This window comes from Pelobates fuscus, chromosome 3, assembly GCF_036172605.1.
Source record: "Pelobates fuscus isolate aPelFus1 chromosome 3, aPelFus1.pri, whole genome shotgun sequence".
NCBI classification, from domain to species: Eukaryota; Metazoa; Chordata; class Amphibia; order Anura; family Pelobatidae; genus Pelobates; species Pelobates fuscus.
The window spans coordinates 270,504,329-270,527,486 of NC_086319.1; the positions used below are offsets into that span (position 1 = coordinate 270,504,329).

At 38.6% G+C, this 23,158-nt stretch overlaps 1 protein-coding gene across 1 annotated transcript in view; it reads left to right on the plus strand.

Moving 5' to 3' along the window:
* Window positions 1–22,669, plus strand: part of TCF7L1 (transcription factor 7 like 1) — a 46,970-nt gene extending 24,301 nt beyond the window's left edge. Inside the window, exons 4-12 of the mRNA XM_063448522.1 lie at window positions 12,215–12,298; window positions 16,118–16,250; window positions 16,330–16,432; window positions 16,527–16,610; window positions 17,630–17,773; window positions 19,049–19,208; window positions 20,178–20,285; window positions 20,367–20,415; window positions 20,793–22,669. Coding sequence (XP_063304592.1) covers window positions 12,215–12,298; window positions 16,118–16,250; window positions 16,330–16,432; window positions 16,527–16,610; window positions 17,630–17,773; window positions 19,049–19,208; window positions 20,178–20,285; window positions 20,367–20,415; window positions 20,793–21,211 — 1,284 coding nt within the window. The 3' untranslated portion in view covers window positions 21,212–22,669. The remainder of the gene's footprint in view (window positions 1–12,214; window positions 12,299–16,117; window positions 16,251–16,329; window positions 16,433–16,526; window positions 16,611–17,629; window positions 17,774–19,048; window positions 19,209–20,177; window positions 20,286–20,366; window positions 20,416–20,792) is intronic.
* Window positions 22,670–23,158: the final 489 nt, after the last annotated feature.

Genomic DNA, 23,158 nt, shown 5'->3' on the forward strand with positions numbered 1-23,158 from the left:
CTGCATTCTGAGTTAACTGTAAAAATAAGAAAACAATGCTAGCTAGAGTTGAAGTCCTTTCTTCTGACCAGAAAATGCTCTGATTAGAGTAACTTATACAATGTTTTCCACTATACAGGTATTCTACATTTTGCAAATGTTCTAATTAATGTGAACTGAGCGAGTCTGGTGACAAACATGTATTTGCTCTCTCTCACACTATATTCCCTTGTAAGAACAATCTTAATCACTTACATTTTTAAATAATTAATATTTTTGTTTCGAGTGTAGTTCTGAGTAAGCAGGTTTCTAGTTGTGCTAAATACATCAAAACCATTTTGTAGTGTTGTATATATCTATGTACAAATGTATATTTGTTTGTAAATTGTAACAGGTGGCTTAAGGATAGCTTGCTTTAATCTTGGTAAACTGGTTTCCATAAAAACACAGTTGCAATGACTAGAAAATAAAATTTTCACTGGGATCCAGATATTTGGTGTATAAATAGTCGGGGGGGGGGGGGGGGGGGGGAGTGTTTTTTTTTTTTTTTTTTCTTGGTTTACAGTCCACATATGGGTTTTTAAAATTTTTTATTTTAGTCATTCCTTAAAATACAATAACTCATTAATTTGTCATAGGAGGAACTGTATATGTTTTCATAGGTGACTAGTGACGGTGACAGCACCACTCTCCTAGCTACTCACCCCTTCTAATAAACAAAGTGATCTGCTAACTTCTCCTTCAGTTTAGGACATTGTGCGCATGTTGTTCCTGCTAATACAAAAAACATGAAGTGATGACATGCTCTGTAATCTCTGTCAAACATTACTGTTTAGGTTTCTTTCCAGTCAGTCAACTTGCATGTTTGTAAAGGACTGATCGCAAACTTGTTAATTTGTTCTTGTTGTGGTGAAAATGGCAGCACACAGTGCAAACGCCTTCATTAGTGAGGGCAGGATGGGTGAGTTTTCCAATACTTGGCCCTCATGACCCATCCTGGAACATTCATTAAATATGTTGCTTAACAAGACGGTCATGAATGACATAGAACAGAAGGTAGAGGAGTCAATGAGTGTCACTTGTAGTGACACCGGCTGGCTGTTTTAAGCATGGGAGCCTTTGCTGCTCAGGACAAAGCCAGAAAATCACCCTTGATGTTCACATGACCCCCATGGTAAACTGGAAATTCGGTTCTACCTATGCGGATGTGATGCTTTTGTATTTGCAAAGTATTTTTCTGAAAAGCAAGCTGACAGACTTTTATGTTCTGATGAGTAGCCCTTTCCTCTGAAGGTTACTGGATTTGTGTAGATAGGGCATTTAATGAGAGCCCTTCATAAATGAATTAGATCTAAAATTATTTACTTATACTTTTATATTCTATTCCGAGGTACAGTCTCCAACTTCAAATTTGTTTCTTATGTTTCCATGATGCATTCTGCTAGCTTTTCAGTTTCAAACCCGTTGACCAGAACTTAAAGTTAACTGATGTATGGTATGAAGGTATATTGTGCTAAAACAAGTTCCCTGTCTATTAAGTCTCCCCCCACCCACCTCCATCTCTCCATCTAAGGTTATTCACTAAATTATGAATTGTAAAACCAAATGAATTTAACATTTTACGGCAAAATGGTTCAACTGAAAACCTTTTCTAGGTTTCTAGTTTGGCAAATTTGGCCTACAATTTGACATTGAATTCCCAACAATTCACATTTTCGTGAATAGCCTGTTGTATTGCAGTTCCGGTAACTGTGTGAATTTCGTCTGTCCTTTTTTTTAAATAAATTAAATTCTGGTGGAATCATTAAGTAAGCAGGCTGATGGACACACTCAAACTGCTCTGCTAGAATGTTAAAGGAGTAAAGTCTGCTTCATGAATGGGATCCGATGGACTATGGCTTTTAGTTTGTCAATTTAGTCATTGGTTCCATTCTATAAACTAACCGTTTTTATAAACAAACTCATGCCACAATCACGTGCTCTAGTAGCATTTCCATATGTGAAAATGATCATACCTTTTAAATCCCTGGCCATGAATCATGAAGGTGAGGACTGGGAGGCAGACTGCGGTTCCTGTACTATTAGGCCCCATCTCAACGACTGGAATATAAACAGTGATATAGCTCTTTAACATTCATTACAATACCAGAGCAGAATATTGTGTGCCCAACTAACCAAACAGCCTGCTCTCTAGTTTGTTTTTACCTTGTTTTTCTAGACAATGAAGTATATCTTAGTGTCCCTGGGGGGTAGGGTTGAGTATAGAGTATTTTTGGCTGCAATGTTGATGACACAGCCAGGAAACTGCACAGTGAGTGACATCACCCTGCCTGCAAGAAGATAAACAACTATTTATTAAATACCGAAGGCTAAGAAACTAATGTGCCTCTTATTGGAAACATGTGCTTTTCAAGATGCTGTTTTTTTCTTTCTTTCTGGTAAATCTGAAATTTGTGCAGGGTTTTTTTTTTTTTTTTTGTCAGATTTGTTGGATTTTGCCTAAAATTAGGTTTTCAAAATGCTAGTGTGTCGGTTATGGTGAAACTTTCCAACTCAATGACTGGTATTGCAAAAATGTTTTTTATTTTGTCTTGTTAAAATGGTCATCCTCCAGCATAGGGAAGCCTTTAATAGAATACTTGATTGGCAAAAGTCTAAGAAAACTTCACATTTCTTGTTTTAGGTGTAATTTGTGTGTTTTTATTGGAACATTTTAAATTGTAAAAACACTATATTTCTTAGAACCTTATGTGGATTCTACTTCCCCTATATACTACGTGCTGCATATTGGCCTAAGTGAGCCTCGGGAACATCAGGTGTGAATTCAATTTCTCATAAATACCTGCCAGGTTATTGGGATCTGTGTGCATTGTGAAACTGCCAAGTTCGTGTCTACCGTTTAGTTTGCAAAGTGTGTTGTTTGGTTAAGAAGAAGAAACAAATATAATAAAATTAAAAATAAAGAATAAAATAAATATAATATAATTGTAAAGCGTAATTTTATTTCACTTATATGCTGCATGGACCTATACATTAGGAAACTTAAAGCAAACTCTTATGGGCTGTCCAGAATCTAAATGTCAGGCATCATTTCCACCTTTCTTTTTGCTGTGTTGTTAGAGCTGCTCCATTTTGGTATGTGGTCCTGCACTCTATTAATGGCTTGTTCTGAAACCTATGATTTTACATGTGTCGTGATGACCAGTCAAATATGACACTCGGTAAACTTTCCAATTCTGTTAGGTCATTCCCACCTTACTGTGAAATCTCACATGTCGATCCTTGGTTTTCTCCAATTTTCAGAATAGCTGTGACAAACTTTTGCTCACTTATTCTTGTGAAGCGCAACCCCCTACTCCTTGTATATTTGTATAATTTGCCTGGAGACTAAATTCATACACTCTTGGTAAATTACTGATTTTTACAACATAAGGGATCATTGTGCTCTTACTAGTCCTATCTCTAACACTTGCAGGCTACGTGACCAATGCACATGGTTGCTTCCAGTGTAGTCATTCACATCTAACCCAGAGGCAGCTAACACCGACATTCCTACTATGCTGCATTTAATCGACATAGTTGGTTTCAGAAGGAAAGTCGGTTTCTGAAAGAATGATGGGAGACAATGTAATGGACTGAGGTTAATGGGTGGGATGTACTTAAAACCAGGAATTGTTCATTTATTTTAAAATCACTTTGAGGGCCTAATTGGTTACATGCTTACCCACTGTCAATCGAAGTGTTATGGGGCACTTCATTGTTTTTTTTTGTTTTTGTTTTTTACGCAAACTTAAAGGGACACTCTAGTCACCAGAACAACTATAGCTTAATGTAGTTGATCTGGTGAGTATAATCATTATATGCTGGCATTTTCATGCAAACACTGCCTTTTTCTTGTTTACATTGCGCCTAGGGACACCTCCAAGTGGCCACTCCTCAGATGGCCACTGGAGGTGCTTCCTGGCTCAGTGCTGCCACAGTAGGCAGCACTGCCGTTCAGCGTCTCCACGCTCTGCTTGGGGATGCTGAATTTTCCTCATAGCGATCCATTGATTCAATGCATCTCTATTAGGAGGTGTTGATTGGCAAAAATTGTGTTTGGCCCTGCTCCTTTGCCGATTTTAGCCAATCCCTATGGGAAAGCATTGGATTGGCTGAAAATCTGACGTCAGCAAGGGGGCGGTCCACCACTGGCGGACCCGTGCGGTGCTGGAAATAAGGTGAGTTTTAATTCCTTTTGAGGGGGAGGGGGAAGCAAGTCACCGACATGGTGGGTTTAACACTATAGGATCGGAATACATGTTTGTGCTCCTGACCCTATAGTGTTCCTTTAACAACCCCAGTAGCCAGTGTACATTTTAAGATTTTAGGAGACATGGCTTTATAAGTTTAAAAATGCATTTTATTTAGTGCTCTTTTGTACATTAAGATTATGCCCCTTTAACCTCGCTTAAAAGTATGTTAAAAAAAGAAAGCAATTAATTTACCTGTAATCCAGTGTGGGAGAGACTCCTCACACCAGCCACTGCTCCATTTCTGAGATCATCAGTTGTGGTGACCGTGGTCCATTCCAGTGCTTCTCATAGAGGAGATCCACAAATTTAAAATGCTTTTCAGAGTTTTTAGTAATCCAGTTTGTTGTGGTGATGCTGAACATTAAGACCTTAGATTTTAGATTCTAGGTCTTCATGAGGAAGTGCAACTAGAGGTGCATTTTCTACCAAATGTTAACATAACTTTTTTTCTGAAATTAGTGTTAGAAATTGGTGCCAAAGCCACTTTATTAATAAGTAGTAGTTTTGGTCGTTATTGCCCTTTTAATGCTTGTGTATAGGATTTTAATATTTTATAGTGAAAATTAGGTTTGCTCTGAAACGCTAGGAATATTTCGATATAAAGTAATTATTTTGTTAATCTAGTAGGAATCACGGATTATGGTGACTTTATGTAGTGAATACCATTGCCATTCACTTACCCTCATAGCCAACATTTCATCGAATTTTCTTCAAGCAGTGTTGTGTTAATATGGAATATTTTGTGCTTCAGAGTGAATTGCATATGTGCCTCTATTAAAATGATGCACTACTAAAGATATGTTTGCCCTGCCTGTAACCTCCGTTCTACTACTAGTTACGGTACCCAATTCTCCTAGAAAGTGTTTTACATTTAACATGTCACGCCTGAAACAATGAATCCCGTTTCTTGACACTTTGAAACCTTTAAATATCATAAAACTGCACATAACTCCAAATGTGCAACTTTTATTTATTCTGCTTCAGCAGTTTCTATACAATGGCACAATATTCTATTGTGAGTGCTCCCAAGGACATTGTTTAATATTGGCTAAATCTCAATCTCTTCCTGGTCAAATACTTCCGAAATATATATATATATATATATATATATATATATAAAAAAAAAAAAAACTATATGAAAACTAGTTGCTGGCTTATAGATGGTTGCCAACCCTTTCTCAATTTATATCAACACCGTGGTGGGGAAAAAATGTGTGGATGAAAACCCCTTCCACCTGAAGTAAGTGGATAGTTAATACATTGCTAAACATAAATACACACACCAGTCAAGCCATAAGACTTGCTTTTCCCAATACTGCAAGGGATTCTGGGTAGGCGTATGCAAATGAGCTCAACAAAGAACCACATTTTTGACTCATAATTCCACTTTATACATGGATTCCTTGGAGTATGTGTCTGCTGTATACAACAGCTTTGAAACACAACTCAGGAAGAGAGCACTGTTAAAGTGAGATTTCTGTGGGAAAAGCAAGTCTTATGGCTTGACTAAAAGATGAAGTGTTTTTTTGTTTTTTGTTTTTTTCACCTTCTCATTTTAAAATGCTTCTCCTTCTGGCAGATGTGATGCTTGTGTTTTTAAGGTCCAGTTTCACTCCTCATGCCAGCAGCCACCATGGATCATAGCCCAAGCCTGTCTCTTTAAGAAGAGCACTTTTTTCCCCCCTTGTTAATGTGGGGGAAGAAATGCACTAAGCTCTTTTTGCAAGGTGTAATCCCACTGGAATGAAGTTTGTTTGCTCACAGTGTATGTGTGTGTTAGTGGAAGAGCTGAATGGGGGATATGGGCAGACAGCAGTGCTTTGTCTCCCTGTCACACTCCCATCCTAGCATGGCTGTTCTGCACTACTTCCTGGGAGGGCAAGGGTAGAGGGCAGTGTGCATTGACCCTTAGCATGGAAGACTGTGTGACTGCAAATATATCTCAGTGTTGAAACTTGTACATCTATAATCCACACCAATAGCAGGCATACCTACAGAATATGGACAGCAAGCACTGTCCTGTGCCTCTTGGCGGTCGGTGAATATCGGCACATTTTGTGGAGAGCACTATAAGGGTTATGTATAAAGTATCCTGTCCTGAAAAGTGACCTACAGTACTAAAAGTGGGAGAGCCACCTTGGAAACCAGTTTCATAGTTCTTTCCAGAACGTGTTTTAGGTGACATCCCACGTTTTCTATCCGCCTTAATTTAAATTGCCAATAGGTACTGCATGCCAATGGAACCCTTTTTTTAATAGCAATTTTGAATAGGTTTGCCCTTTACAAAGTATGTATTTAGGGGTTCCTAAATACCTGCTGCTTATTTGACGGGCCTTGCCAGAGAGGACAACGTTGGCAGTCCTGATTCTTTTCCTTCTGCATGTCCCAAAAATCTGAATCTGTGGAGTTGTCCACCACTCCAAGAAGACTATTGGCTAATGGATCTAATGCAAGAGCAGACAAAAAATGGTCCTGTCACAAAGCTATTTTTAGATTCAAATGCTTATTACCCAGGCAAATGAGTTGCAATCAGCTGTAAGGTTTGTTTGCTTACTGTGTGATGGTGTGAGTCGGGCAGTAAACATGATGTGATGGTGGTTGTTTGGGGGTTAGTTTTTGTTGGATTCCTTATTTCACTACACAGAAGTATTTTTGGGCCAGCAAACTATCAACATAGTATAAAGTTATGTGGAGTTAATTCTACCCTCCCTTTTGCGAGTGGCTAGGAGGAGTCTGGGGTTCCCTCTCTGTATTTTTGTCTCCTTGCCAGAGTTGGGGACTCCCCCTCTCTACCCAGCTCCCTTTCATCCAGCGCTCTGCAAGCCGCATCAAAGACTCTGCCGGAGGAAACATCACCCTGTGTAGGGTCATTGGGAGGCTGTCTGAAATCCCATACCCCCCCACCACAAGCAGCTCAGTGACTTCACACAGAATGCCTGCTTTTTTCTTTATAGCTGGAAATATTGGATTTATTTCAGTCCCTAATGCTCTCCTACTGACCTGAAATTATTTTATTATACATGATAAGGTGATGATTTTCTCAATCCCATGACACTGACTATTTTCATTACATACAAATATATGTTTGCCACTGTTTAAATTATTGCTGCCCTGTAGAATAGGTTATTTTTGATGTTTTTTCGTCATTGCTTCAATGGTTTATATTATTTTGCAAACTTGATTTTTTTTTATCAAAAATGTAATTTAAAAATAAATGTGTTTTTCCTATAATGCCATGACTACACTGCATTGTCACTACAGCAATATCACCTATGAAGAAGTGTCTGCTATGTTATAGTTGGGGGATTTAAAAAAATACAAATATAAATATTGTGTGTGTTTGTTTTTATGGTGCCATATTCTTGCTGACTGTCCTGTGACAAGTCTTTAGGGATGCCAGTGCTCTATTATTGTAGGAAGACTTAGCATATAATAGCTGTGTTTAACAGTTTCTCCCCCCCCCCCCCTTTTTTTTTTTCCTTCCAGAGCTATAGGTCTAGGCCCAGCCAAAGTAAACATCCCCAGGGCAGGAGTAACTGGGAGACTGTGCCACTGGTAGGGAGGTAGGGGGTGAGGAGGCGGAGAGGGTGTAAAGGGAGGGGGAGCTGGGAGGAGATGCATTCCTGTAGGGCTAGAGTAAAGAAAACAATTCAGCATTAAGACATCTGTGTCTGCATGTAACTGTCTGTCTATCTGTGTGTGCTCATGCGTGGAACTGGGATTGAGTGGAAACGATTATTTTTCTTTCTATTTGCATTCTTATAGAGGTTTGTATACTCAGAGTAAAGTGGTGCTTTTTGTTTTGTTAGAGTTTGGTGGCAGTTATATAGCAGTATGGACTGAATTTTTTTTTTTTTTTTAATCGTCCATATTTCCTCATGCTATTCGAAATGTTAAAGCTATGTCTCTTTATTCACTCAACCAGGTATTGTGGAGAACTGACAGGAAAAATGGAAACCTCAGTCTAAAATATCAGAATGGAGATTTTTTTGAGTTTGGCTACTTTGGCCTAAACATTACAATTCCGTTGTCTCTTTTCTACAATATACAGTTCTAAACATTGTGTGCTCGTTATAATAAGGATTACAAGGACACAACGTTTGTATGATCCAGCTGAAATTAACGGTTTCGGTTATTTAATCTGTTGGAGGATAATTCAGCATGTATGTCATCCTACAGCACTTTTGCACATAGTGGTCATTATCCGACCTACTTTCCCTGTACACACTGCCGCCAGACTTTTTTTTTTTTTTTAGTAGATGTTTGTAATTAAAAAGTATCTTGTCATCCTCAAAAAGTGTTTTGATTAAAGTAAGATTTACTTAAATAAATTATGCATCCATAATCACCAGCAAAATGTATAGCTCAAATCCTATACTTACCTGGATATTATATATATCTCTATATCTCATTCAAATGGTTGTTTCCTGGAAATAGAAATGGAAAACTGTGCATGCTCCTTCCCACACTGTGTTGCTATCCCATGAGTTCCCGAAACAATGTAATCTTTACACTGTTGAGCATAGGTTTAATGTTGGGTCCACTATTAACGAAATGGACAGCAAATTGTAGCATGGCAAATTTTCCACGCAGAAGCGGGTCTCTATATGGGGTGATAGGAGTGAACCAGAATCTAGAAAATTGTTGCTGAATACCCTTACTATCCCATTGAATCCTGAAGTGATTTGTGGCAAACCTCTAACAATCAGAGCTAAAATAAGTATGCAAGGGAAATAATTGCTAAAGGGTTGGAAAGGATTCAGTCTAATCATGTGCACATGTTTTCCTGATAACATGATTTAAAGGCATGCCATGCTTGGAACTAGAAATTCTTCAACTCAGAGCTTTCAATTTAAAAAATAAATGTACATCTCGCACTGTTGGAGAGGTATCTGACTTCTACTAAAAGAATGTAGCTCCTCTGTTCTTGCTGGTTTTAATAAAAAATTAATATTGGGGGGAAAAAACAAGCAGAATTTACTTCTTGAAATTTCACATTTTCTACAAGGCGATTACTACCTAATTATTTATAAAATATTTTACCAGGAAAGATACATTGAAGTTTCTCTCGTTTTCAAGTATGTCCAGTAGAACGCTGAAATCCTTGACTGCAGGGCTAAGTGTATTGAACAGATTACCAATGTACCAAAAACCTCCCAAAAATAGACTTTTCTGTAATCTTAGGGCATTGCCCACCAGATAATTGTTATATCATTTAAAAAAAAAAAAAAAAAATCTATTGCCAATGGTAAGTAAAAACCTTTTGTATTTTTTCCCTACTGGGAATGGTTAAATTTTATACATTATACATGATAAATGATCGACTATACCATACAGTACTGCAGTACTAGAACGTCAGCACAGGTTGAATCATTGACTGTGATTTAGATTTGTCTAGGTAAGCTGTTGAGAGCAGCTGACCATGTGTAGAATATCAGTATGAATGCATGAATCAGTTCTGAAATACTCCCTTTAATATCCAGTAGGGTATTTGAGCCAGGGCTCCCGTCTTTTATGCTTATTCATACATATCATTCTTTCTTTTTGCAAAAGTACATTGTAATATAGCAAACGTACATGGTGAAAGTGAATAAGTTTACTTAGTAAATGGTTATACAGTAAATTAAGCTAGAATATGAATTTACTTAAAGGGACATTACAGGCACCCAGACCACTTCATATAAATGAAGTGGAATTGGGTGCACTGTCCCTGTCCACCTTAGTCCTGCAATGTAAAACACTGCTGTTCTAGAGAAACTACAATGTTCACATTGCAGGGTTAAGACTGCATCTAGTACTCTAGTGGCTTTCTACCAGACAGCCACTAGAGGTGCTGCCTGGAGTTTGACTCGGTGAAACTACGCTGGGCTTCCTCTTGCTCTGCATGTGGACGTCTAGCATCATAGGAAAGCATTGAGGCAAATTCCCCACATCGGCTGACATTAGAAGAGGTAGTGTGCGACCCAACGCAGAGAGAGAACTGTACCAGAAAAGTGTATAAAGTATTATTTAAGCCTTTACATCACTGGGGGAACACGTTTGTGCAGAAAGAAGGTGTGAAGTCAGATACATAAATGTAATCTATTGCGCCCCACCAGCTTTAAACTAAAGCGGTCACCACTACTATCTATAATCCTAGAAAGGTCGCTTAATCCAGATTGTTAAATCTGTTAAAACTGTGACCGGTAGTATTCTTTGGTTCTTCTTTTTCTCATTGTAATATGGCTGCTCTAGTTCTAAGTTTTTTTTAATCAAATCCGCGTCTGTGAGTTTGTGTGAATGTTTTAGAATAGCTGTGTATAAGTAAAGCCTTGTGGTACTAGTAGTAGTATTTATACATCACCAACATATTCCGGAGCGCTTTCCAGTTAGAGAAAGGGGGTAAGGAAGTCCCTGCTCAAACAAGCTTGCAATCTATGGTGTTTGTAACGTCTGTCAGTGGTGTTACTTGGAAATGGCCTCAGGCCGTTCGATGTGATTCTATTTGTGGTTTCTGCCACCGGAAGTATTTAGATTGTCAGCTCTTAAGCTCCTTCCCAACGTGTACTTGTACATCTGCTTAGTGTCTGAGGTAGATGGGTGTGGGAAGTATAGAGGGGATGGACTGGTGGGCGACAATACCATTTGTCTGCTTCAGGTCTGGAAATTGTCAGCGGGAACAATAAGGACATTTCCTGCTGGATTCCATTCACTTGGCTTGGAACTACTCAAGTGCTTCACCCCACCCCGCCTGGCATATCTAGCTCTTTACTTTTTCTATATTACTGCTCTGGCCTGGTGCTTTTTCTAACCTCTCTGCTAAAGCCCTGTGGCATCTTCTGAGTAGATTTTAGGCCTGGTACCTCTGCTCTGCGTCTAACTCTTTGCACTAACCTGTGTGCTGCATGCCTTGGGCACTTTTCTGTGGAATCAAGGGCTGGCACAGCCTTCCCTCCCTCTCTGCAGTGCTGGCACAAGCCTCTCATGGCGATCAACTTTCTATGCAAACATTAACATGTTTAATAAAGTATGGCATTTAAACTACTTGTGCTGCTTTGATAAATGATGTGTGTAACCCTTACAGTCTGTTCTGTGTAAAGGCAGCTGTAAGGAGTAAAGGGCCTTCTGTCTCAAGCTGTAAGATGGTTCCTCACAGCTGGAATTTGTCTAGCCCTGCGTGTTGGTTTTACTGCCCCACTTTTCCTTCTCACATGTAAACATTCCCGGGATCCTTCAGGATTTATATCTGCCCATACAGGCAGTTTCCTGCTGCCCCTCCTGCACAAATCCCTAAATCCTCCACTCCCCCTCCTCCTCCTTCTGCAGAGCATCTAGGGGAGGAAAGGGGTCAAATTTCTTCCATAATATTTGTAGAGTTACAGGCAACACTTCTAGAATGTAGGGGAAAAAATGACATGGGATTTTAATCTAATGTATTGTATTCCTTCTACATGACCAGTTATTTATATCCGCCCCTAGTATGTCTTCACTCTGCTTCATAAATTTTCACTCAAATACCCGTGTTTGTGTTTAGGCTTATTTACTAAACAAGGAATTGTGTAAAAAATGTTTGAAATACTCAAACCATGGAAAAGCTTTTCAAATGATTATTTATTTAGCTTTGCCGTATGGACCTAAAACATGCAAAACCTTTTACGTACTCTCTTAGAAGAGTCAGTATTCTCGTTGCTAGTCACATCATATGGATCTTTATAAAGCATTTTCTCAATACTGGACAATATAGAGAGATTACCATTGGATGATCACACCATTTATTTCAATAGCTGGAGAACAACCAATGTTTGTTTCCCTTGTCTAAACCTATTTGATAACACTTTGTGTTGGCGTACCATTTTCTCCCTGAGCTAAAACAAAACCCTGTTGCTGTGTTTCAGGCTGTCAGATTATGTTTGCGTTTTTATTTATTTTTTAAAAATCTAATCTTTACCCTCTTCTTGCAGTACCTGCAGATGAAATGGCCGCTTCTCGATGCCCCCAGTACAGCAGGCTTAAAAGATGCCAGGTCACCGTCCCCTGCACACCTAGTAAGTAATCTGTCTTGTCAACCATATTCTCGTACAAAAAAATGATTCCTGTGCTGGCATATTTAAGTGGCAATGTAAGGGTTTTGGTTTTGCATTGACCTGGTGTACTTACAAGATCCACATTTTGAAGAGCAACTCTATGCCCAGTGTATGTTATTGGTTTCAATTAGATTTTTTTTTTTTTTTTTTTAAATAGTGAATGTTTGTTTTAATCAAATTATATAAAATGAATGGAGGTTTCCCCTTTTAATAATATTGGACAACATATGAAAATCGTGTTAACCTATAATGCAACTGAATGCTTGTGAAATCAGGATGAGAATTGCAGAGAATTCTTAAGTTTTGGGTGAATTACCATTTGCTCACGTTTTTCCCTGCCAGTACTCCTCAATTGTTAGAGGCAGCAGCAAAACCAGGAGTGACGATGGCAATGAAAGGATAAAATAATTGGTTATACAGTAAGAAAATGTCCTACTGTAAAAAGAAGAGACCTGTTAAAAAATGTATGTAAAATATGGGGTGAAACTCTGCAAGATGTCTTTATTTACGTAATACATTTGTTGGTCTTTAACTATCACCAGCATTACGGGAGTTAAACCAAATGGCATACATGTCTCCTGGCTATTAAGCAATAATCAGCCACGTTTGAATTGGCCAAATCTAATGTAGGATTGCCTGTCCCCCAGCATACAAGAGGATTATATTTTTTCCCCCCAGTATTGCTTTTGGTAACAGGGTACCCCATTTTTAAAAGGATATTTTCTTGTTTTATTTTTATTTGCATTGTCTTATGGTGTGAAATATACAATAATGCTAAACAGGGTTGCACAACACAGTCAGCTAGCGAGTGCCACCATCTAATGGCATTTTCTGGCAATCCACAATTATGCAAAGGGAAACGCATACTTGTAATTTGCGGTTTTGGGGGCACCTTTGGGATATATAGCACAAGTTATAAGTGTTTAAACAGTGACAGATTGTTGTGTTTGAAATGAAACTCCAAAGATAAGATGAATGAACTGTGCTATAATTTAGGGATATGTACAGCCATAAACTTTCAAACCATTTACTGTGTTCTACCTAGTGCCTAGACTTTATAGGACCACAGTTACATTGCTGCTTAATATCCAGTGTGTTTAAGTCCCGAGACCAAACAACAAAATATGAATCACTATCTAAATACGTATGAATGCCATTTTATGCCCCTCCCTCCTTTTCACTCAGTGGAGGCTGTCAATATTGCGGCATCATACTGTTTAAAGATTGAGTACAAGTTTTACTCAGTGAGTCACTCTGGTGTTTAGTTTAGGAGCCCAGGTGGTTTACTTCCAGCTTAGAATATGACACTGGGTGGCTCATAAAATCTCATTTATGGAAGAGATGTTAGGAAGTACAGAATAGAGCAAAAATGTAGTAAGTCCTCACCTTGTCTTCCTCCATCAAAGAAGGGTCCATATACCCATTCCTACCTTAAAATAAAAGGTATCTTTTCAGTTCTCCCCAATCAGCTCTGGACTGCTTTTATATATTGAATGCCAAATAATGCATTTCAGTTCATTTTAGTACACTTTTATTGGACTAAACTAAATTTGTAGTGAAAAGCTTTCGGTGTAATGTAGGGAGTCTCACAGCAGGCACCGTAGAGAGGGTTCTGTTTAAACTGAATTAAATGTTGTTATACATGGCTGTTTATTGGATTAGCCATTAAAGGTGGCAACCCTATGCCATTCATTGGCATATATTTTTTTTATTAAGGTATATATTATTTTAAATTTTGGAATATACATACAAATAAAGCATACCTAAGGCAAAGTACATGTTCATAAAGTCAATATGGTAATACACTTTTGTTTGTGGGAAGATTATTAATACCTCATTTTTAGTATGGCAAAACAAACAGTGCACTAATAACAAAAATGAGTGTGAAAAATGAGTAAGCCTTAAGGGCTCAAAGGTGTACGATATCAACTCATGGTCTGTCTTCAATTGTGAATCCGTGTTTGATCTAACTAGGAAGTGTTGAAGGCTACCAAAACCTTTAAGCGATACAAGGTAAAGCTAAACCGTTTAGAACAAATGGTAGAAGTCTAAGGCACTTTGTCAGTGGTATGTGTTGGTTAACCACAGGGTTGTGGGAACTATGTATGATTCATCTTTCTGTGTTAGGGAGTCAGTTGATTAATTGTAGGGGTGGGCAATGCACATGGTCAACGTGGGCTTGGTTAAGCTAGCTTTGAAAGGTTTCAGTAGCGGTGTTAAGGATACATAGGGTCCAAACATTTTGGTATAATTAGTCTCACGCAGTAGAGCGAAAAATCAATTCCGCTATGGACTGGAGATCTTCCATGTGTGGGACCAGAGTGGTAGAGGTGGTGGATTAGTCAAGAGTGATAAGCCCCTAACTACATTTTAAGATTTTATTAAACATGGAATAGAAGGTTGGGGTGGTTGTGTGATGTAATAACATGGGAGGTGGGCTGTCAGAAAATCTCTTGAGGTTAAGGACCAGTCCCTTATGTGTAGCACTGTGCCCTCTGCCTGAAGACATTGCCAGCAGTGGTCATTAGTCTAGGCAGACTCTTGAACTCCACTAGATATAGCCCATTGGTAAGTAATATCTCAGATCGTTGCCCATAGATTAGGCAAGAGTGGGATAGGTCTTTATTCTTAGTACTGTATTGTATTTTATTTTCTGACAGGTGGAGATTAGTCTGTTAACAATTATTATATTTGTATTTATTTAAATGATCGCTGTTTATTTAAATAGCGCCCACAACTTCCACGGCACTGAATACATTAAGCAAAGAGTATAGCAGACAGGAACAGATGCAATACGTTTTCAGAGTCCTACCCACAGCCTTACGATAAGCAAATATATATATATATATATATATATATATATATATATATATATATACACACATACAGTTAAAAACAATAGACCATATAACATGTTTCAATGCTGGCAAAGCGTGCACGCGTTCATGCTTGTTCTTGCTTTGCGGTGTAAAGACATGCATGCATGCTTGCGTAGCATTATATGCTTATTCATGCTTGAACATATATAAAAAAATTATTAAAAAAAACTTTCATGGTTACACACCAGCTGTCCTTTGTTTCTCCTTTCTATAGCTTTGTGTTAGCACCTGGATTCCTGCCTATTCAGGAATTAATGCCTTTCTCAATCTGTGCCTAGTGCCTGCTTGAATCACGAGAGGCGGTGGGGGTAGATCAGGACAGACTGTCACACAGCCTCACTCTTACTCTGCCTCAATAAAGATGGACAGGGGTGGGACCTGCAAACTGCACTTAGGAAATCCTATCCCACCTGTTCAATGTCTGTCTCAATCCCTGTACCGGGGATAACTAATAATGGGTCGTTATTAGATCCTGACAGGCAGAGGAGAGTGTCATGAATGATTTATGTATGCTGCTTTTCTATAAAAGCCTCTTTGGACTTACCTTTCGTATATATTAGTCTTATCTGTGTTTATATGGCTATCAGTGCATTTAAAAAAAAATGTATATTTTTGGGGGGAACTCTGAGTGAAAAGAGCTATCTAGATACCAGCATGTAAACAAAGTTCTGAGCTTTGGAGGTATCAGTCACTTTATATTGTTTTGTTGACCTTTTTAGCGATGGAACACTGATAAGAAAGCCCTGGTAAATATTTTAGGAAATACTTCTTCTTTCACAGTGAGTCAGTATAATTTTAATACATGTCAGAGATGGTGGTTTTATCCAATGATCTCATGTAATACATCTGTTGTAATAGACCCAGTTTAGATTTCTTTTGCCTGTTCTTTCTTCCTCTGCAGTCCAACAAGGTTCCAGTGGTTCAACACCCACATCACATGCATCCACTTACGCCGCTGATCACTTACAGCAACGACCACTTCACGCCAGGGACACCTCCTGGGCACTTGTCTCCTGAAATAGACCCCAAGACAGGTGAAGAGCAATCTTGTGTATGTTTATAGATTTGTGTGTTTAAATTAGCAAAGCTATATTAACTTCCTATAATCCCTAGGAATTCCGAGGCCACCTCATCCGTCAGAGCTATCTCCATATTATCCATTATCTCCTGGAGCTATGGGACAAATTCATCACCCTCTGGGTTGGCTAATGCCACAGTAAGTGCTTGATTTGCTTATGTAGAACTTGTTGGTACTTTGCAGGTTTTTTTGTTTTGTTTTTGAGGTCCTAACTCTTTGCTTTGTGTTCCAGACAGGGTCAGCCCATGTATTCTATCCCTCCTGGTGGCTTCAGGCATCCTTATCCTGCTTTGGCAATGAATGCCTCGATGTCCAGGTGAGGGATTGTCTTTGACTTGCTCAGTCACTCTCTGTGAATGTATGGCAAATACAAATATTGTTTTTTTTTGTGCATAGGTCATAGTGTTGTCCTTGTCACTTGAAACATCACATGGAGCAGTATATGGTTTTGATGAATGAAGGATTTGTGTAACATCATATATCTCTGCCACCTCCATAAGTATGGACTGTGCAGTGTGACTGAACATTCACAGAGATCTCTGTATACCCTATAGACACAGACTCTTTATTCCTACAGATCTGTAGCAACATTGGCAGTCATATATAGTGTTTTATGAATGTCATGAACACTGTCTCATTTTCAACAGCAGTCATTTGTAAACATCTGGTAGCCTGGTGAACCTCAGATATTGTTGTCCACTAGTAAACATCCCAGTGGACCATACCGGGCCTGGGAACATTGTGATTGTACGCCAATAGTCCATGCACAGACTTACACAGTGCTAAGCTAGCAAAGACCCTGCACAATTCTTGCCAGCTGCCTCGCTCCTGCAGTGCTCTTCGCAAAGAAATCCCATGCAAATCCTCATATTTAAATACACAGAAGAATTGTGTGAGGCCACAACTCCTAACCCCCATGCCAGCCTTACCATGCTAGTGTTCTGAGGGGTAATTTCTCCACCTGCCTCTCCCTTATCAGCCATCTCACTCAGATTGTAAATTCCCTTGTTTAGGGAGTCTGTGCGGTTATTTCTGCATTACTATGTGATAGTGAGTAGGGGGAAATTAAACTGCATTTTATATAGTCCGTCTTTCCCTGCATAAATAGGAAAGTGATTGATTGTAATGCATGTGTTTTTTTCCTCTGGAAGATCATTTTAATGTAAAAATTAAATCAATCCCCATCCCAATACACTCCATATGACTCTGAGTAGTTTGCCTTTTACTTCACCTGCCTGATTTGGTATTGTTTTTCTACTTATCCGACAGAAACTTCTTTCTTGTAATTTCCTTGCTCATTTTGAAAATGTTCTTTTTTTTTTTTTCTCCTCTTAGTTTGGTTTCCAGCCGCTTTTCTCCACACATGGTGCCCCCTCCTCCTCATGGTCTGCACACCTCAGGGATTCCTCACCCTGCTATTGTCTCACCTGTTGTAAAGCAGGAGCCATCCTCTGGAAATTTAAGTCCAAACCTCAACCAGTAAGTGTCCCGTATTATGCCCCAGGAGCCTGTCTTAGTTTATGTTTTTGTTTCTAAACAGGCACATATTACAGTTTCACATTAAACACGCATTCCAGATCTTCTTTGCATGTCAAATTATTCAGTGAAGGCTTGTGGTAATCACATAATCTCCCTCTGCTTCACTTAGCCTTCCTTGAGAACATGCAGAACATTCTAAAAAAGATGGTGGGAAGAAGTAAATGATTGTGTTTTCAGTTTCCCAAACAATTTAGTGTACACAATCCCCTTTTTAAGTTGAAATGCTTGATTATCTGATAAGATTAAGATATCTTGAAGATGGTAGAAATGTGCATAGCTTTCTAGATGTGTGCTGCGTAGTTCAGTACGTGATAATGATGAGCTAGCACAGAAATGGTGGTTAACAATAAGGTACCTTCACTGTGGGTGGGGAAATTTGTACATTTTTAAATTTTTATATTTCTGAATTCCTTTCATGATTACTCATATTCAAATATTACTTTGCATTTTGGTTTTAATTAGAGATTCTTAGGAAAGTCGATACATAAAGGTAAAATACATCTGACACACTTTAACCTGTGGATAATTGTTCTCTCTCTGTTGAATAGACCCTTCACATGTGCTCCCACAGTAAATGGCTTACTGCAGCAGTGACGCCGAGAATGTATTTAGTATATATTAGAAAGGATAGGGTCGCCGAGTTAATTTTCCAGGCTAATGCCATGTACTTAATTTGGAACCATGTCAAACAAATGGTTACTCCAGGCACCATGAACATTTCAGTGTTTTGAAGTGGTCATGGTACTTGGAGTTTGTATTTGCAGCGTTTAAGTAACGTTGCACAGAGATATAAAAACATTTTGCTATAGGTGTGAATCCACCTCTAGAAGCATTGTTAGCCTCCCTTGTTCTAAGCTGGCTAATGCTGGTGCATAAAATACATCCATCAGCATGTATAGCATGCTGCAGACAGATGTCCAATGGCAGAATGGGCCTCTCCATTGGTTAGAATAATCCTTTAATGTTTATAATATACTTGCGAAATAGAATGTGCAAATCTAAATAAAATGGCAACTCTTCTCCAAATACAGTAAAGGTTCTATAAATCTATAATTTATTATTTGACTTAATTGAACTGTCTGAATTACTCACTATACACAAGCTTGCCAACTTCTGTTGTTTGTCATTGTTTTGATAATGTAATGTTGCAGCTGTAGTTTGTGGATTGGTTGGAATGTTGTGTTCTCATTCTTGAACTCTCTGGTTCTACTGCAGAAAGTCCAATGTGGTGATAAAGAAGGAGGAAGAGAAGAAACCACATATTAAGAAACCCCTAAATGCCTTCATGCTGTATATGAAAGAGATGCGAGCCAAAGTTGTTGCAGAGTGCACGTTAAAAGAGAGCGCAGCTATTAACCAGATTCTTGGCCGCCGGGTAACTGCATTTGATACTTTTCTGGTCTAATTATTTGCTCAGTTTTATTTCTTATAAATGTGGTCTTGTTTCTGCTGATCTAGATTATTCTATTTATATTTTTGTTTTTGTTTTTGGTTTGTTTTTTAAGTGTGATTTCCCTGTTTCTCACTGTACTAACTGCATGGAAGTGCTGCATGATGTTAAAGGGGTACAACAACTAAAACAACTTTAGCCAAATGAAGTAGCCTTTGTGTATAGTTCATTCCCCTATAGTCTCACTGCTGTCTCCGTTGGTTTGGTGACTATAGTGTCCCTTTAAAGTGTATTTGTAATGGCACACAAGTTTATCTTGTTGAAAATTGCTTTACATTTCATTTCTGAATGATGCTTGCAAAATTGCTAGCAAATGTGTAGATTGGGAGGAATGGTCATTTATTTCTATGATCTATTCATTGCCTTTTGGGGATTTCACTTAAAGGGAACTTGTTTTTATCCTAGTGTCTGCTCTCTAGCCTAAAATGACATTTTCAAAATATTGATGCACTGATGATGTAGCTCTCTAGTTTTAGACATTTTGAACATGAATTCAGACTAAGGGAGATTATAAAAGGTAACATATCTGCATGCAATGCATAAAAGGGACCATGACACACATAGCAGTTCCAGTTTATAGCATTGCTAATTTTATCTATACTTTTATTGTGCAAGCTGAACCTCTAGTAACTGTATAGACAGACATAGGGTAGTATGTTTAAATTAGTAATAATTGCTGACGTCTTACAAAAACATTTTTTTAGCAGCTCGCATTTGTCCTGACAAACAATCATTTAATCAATATATTTTCAGAAGATTTCACCCATTTGTAGGCCTTGTAGATTACAACATCTTGATAGTTGTGTGCCATTTAGCTCCACTTAAGATGGAATCAGTCTAATAAAGGGGGACCATTTCTAACACAGTTGTTATACTTGATTTCTCTCATTTTAGTGGCACTCATTGTCACGGGAGGAACAAGCCAAATACTATGAGTTGGCACGAAAAGAGAGGCAGCTTCACTCCCAGCTTTACCCAACATGGTCTGCACGGGACAACTATGTAAGTAACAATGAAGATAGACATGGTCTACTTTGTGGATTATGCTCATAAAAAGCCTAACAAACCATTTTCTTATTGCAGGGCAAAAGGAAGAAACGGAAGAGAGAAAAACAGATACAGGAAGGTGATCGTAAGTATGGTTTAAACTATGAAGCCTACTAGTTATAACGCCATCCTTAGCTGACCTAGAGTAATATTGAGGACAGTGGCCATGCTTTCTTCTAAACTACAGTACAGTCTAGCATTGGAGCCTTAATTTATAGCCAATCTTGCCTTCATTGCAGCCCTTCCTCTTTTTAGATCTACTCTATATTACCGTGTCTCCTTTACATATACTTCACCACACTTCAAAAAAGATTCACGATTTGGGAAATAAACCAAGCCATTCCCACAGTGCAGGGACATGGTAACCTGGACATGGCTCTTCCAAAACTTTTGACAGTCTGTTAATGTGGATTTTGCCCTGTGCTTTCAGTCTTCTCATATATATTTTTTTCCCTCTTGCAGATGCTTCTAAACACAAAAAACTTTGTGTTCAACACCTACCAGCAGATAAATCTTGTGACAGTCCGGCCTCTTCTCATGGAAGCATGCTGGACTCCCCAGCCACTCCCTCTGCAGCATTGGCCTCTCCAGCAGCCCCTGCCGCCACCCACTCCGAACAGGCCCAGCCGCTCTCCCTCACTACCAAGCCTGAATCAAGATCCCATATTTCACTCAGCCACTCTGCTGCCTTCCTGGCCTCCAAGTCCCCTCCGTCCACTCTTTCAGGGCCCATGTCCACCTCTGTGGGTTCTCCATTGATCTCTCGCCCTATCCCTCTCACATCCTCCATGTTGTCTCCAGGAATCTATCCTTCAGCTCTGCAAGCACTACCCTTGCTGCAGCAACAACCGCTTTCTTTGGTGACCAAATCCAGTGACTGATGTGACCGTACTGTATTGCCCAGGATACATTCACAATTAGTAGTCCTTTGCAGATCTACATATGAATTGCTCCGCACTAGTGTATATATACTGCTGTGCAGATAGGGACATGAATCTGCAAAAGTATATATAACTGTTTATGAATTGGAACACATCTATTTATCCTTCTTTTCATTGGAATATTTCATGCTCTGCTGTTATGGACAACAATTTACATTGGCAGTTGGTGCTTGGAAACTAAGCACACTTCTTTGTCTTGTTGTGTTGTAGGTTTCAATGAATTAAGATGGGTGCAGAAGGAATACTGCTCTTCAGAGAAGCAGCGAGAGGCACTGCTCTGTTAAGCTGCAGAGTTTTGTTCTGCAATAAGAAACGGTTCCATAGTCCAGGGCCTCTTCAGCATGCACATAAGGATTATACACAATGCAGGAAAAAATTAAACTGCTCGGTCCTTTCTTGCCGGCACTCTGCAGATTATCAATCAGGCTTTACCTGCACCCTCCTGCTTTCAGCAACCTCCAACAAAAACTATGGTCGTCGCTAGACCTGCAGGGATTATTGGTCAATATTTGACCTGTCTGCTTCACCCCAGCACTATGATCACGCCCGTCCCTTGTTTGTATTATTGTTTCTAATTGATTCACAGAAGAAAAGAAGAAAAAAACTTTCCTAAATGGCGAGAAGGTTAAACTGCATAAACTCATTGCAGAACATGTAAATTGTACATACAAATGTGGAAGATGGAGGTGGGGAGAGCCTAGGCAGGGGGATGGGTGGTGCATGTTTTCTTTTAAGGGAGGGTCTCTCTCTTTTTTTTTTTTTTTTTTTTTTTTTTGTATTTTACATCTTTTTAAATTGGGGACAAGGATATGCACATATCATTTCGTTTTAAGTGCTGGTCCGGTGGCAGATGTGTTAACACTTGCATTGCCAGGGTTAATGTCCTCTAAATATATATATATATATATTTTTATTCTTCTTCTCACTTATTTTGCAGTTTTTTTTTTCTTGTTCTTTTCAATGTGTGCTGTTTTGTTTTCAGTTTTCTTCCATTCCAATCTTGTCTCAATACAACTAGGGTTCTTTTTTTTTATTTTATTATTTTGATGAAAAACTTCTTGAACAAAAATGTGACCTTTTTGTAACAAAATAGAAAATATATTGTGTTTTAAAATATATGGGGCTATTTTTGTGTTTATTTCCCTTCCTTGTCCAAACCCCTGTACTAGTCTGTGTGTATTTTGATATGGATTGTGGGAGTGAATTTAGGCTGAAATTTGAAAATATTATATGCAATAAATTAAAGGGAATCTCATCATTTCAAATACCTGACATGTTTCATGTGTCAGTTTGCATAGGATTTAATGTATTTATTTTTTCTCTGCCTGTTTTCACTTTTAACTTTCTTTTTTAAACTAGGTAAAATATCTAACCTTATACTGTCTCTTTAATGCCAGCAATGGCTGAGCACCATAACCACAAACACTTATTGTGGAGGTTACAGTATAAAGAGTCTTTGACAGAACTCAACCTGCTCCCAAACAGTTTTTTGAGAGGTTTAAAATAGTCATATTTATCTTTTCCTTGTAGTATTAAGTGACATGTCAGTTCCAAAATGACACTTCATAGAGATGCAGAACTATCTTCAGTGAGGTGTAATTCTTCTAGAAGGTCTTTTGTAGCTCTGCCCACAAGCACCACCAATCAAATACTATTTTGAAAGCACCAACATATTTTGCAGCCCTGGACACCAAGAAAATAAATTCAAACTTGATAAACTTACATGAATGGGTATTCGAGGCCCTGCATGACCAAATTACACAAAGTATATTTGTAATGTGTATATATTATGCAAAGCAAAAATGAACTGATAGGTCTACTCCAGCCAACCCAAAAATAAGTGTTTTTTAGTATAACAATTATAACCAACCATCACCACCCAAAATA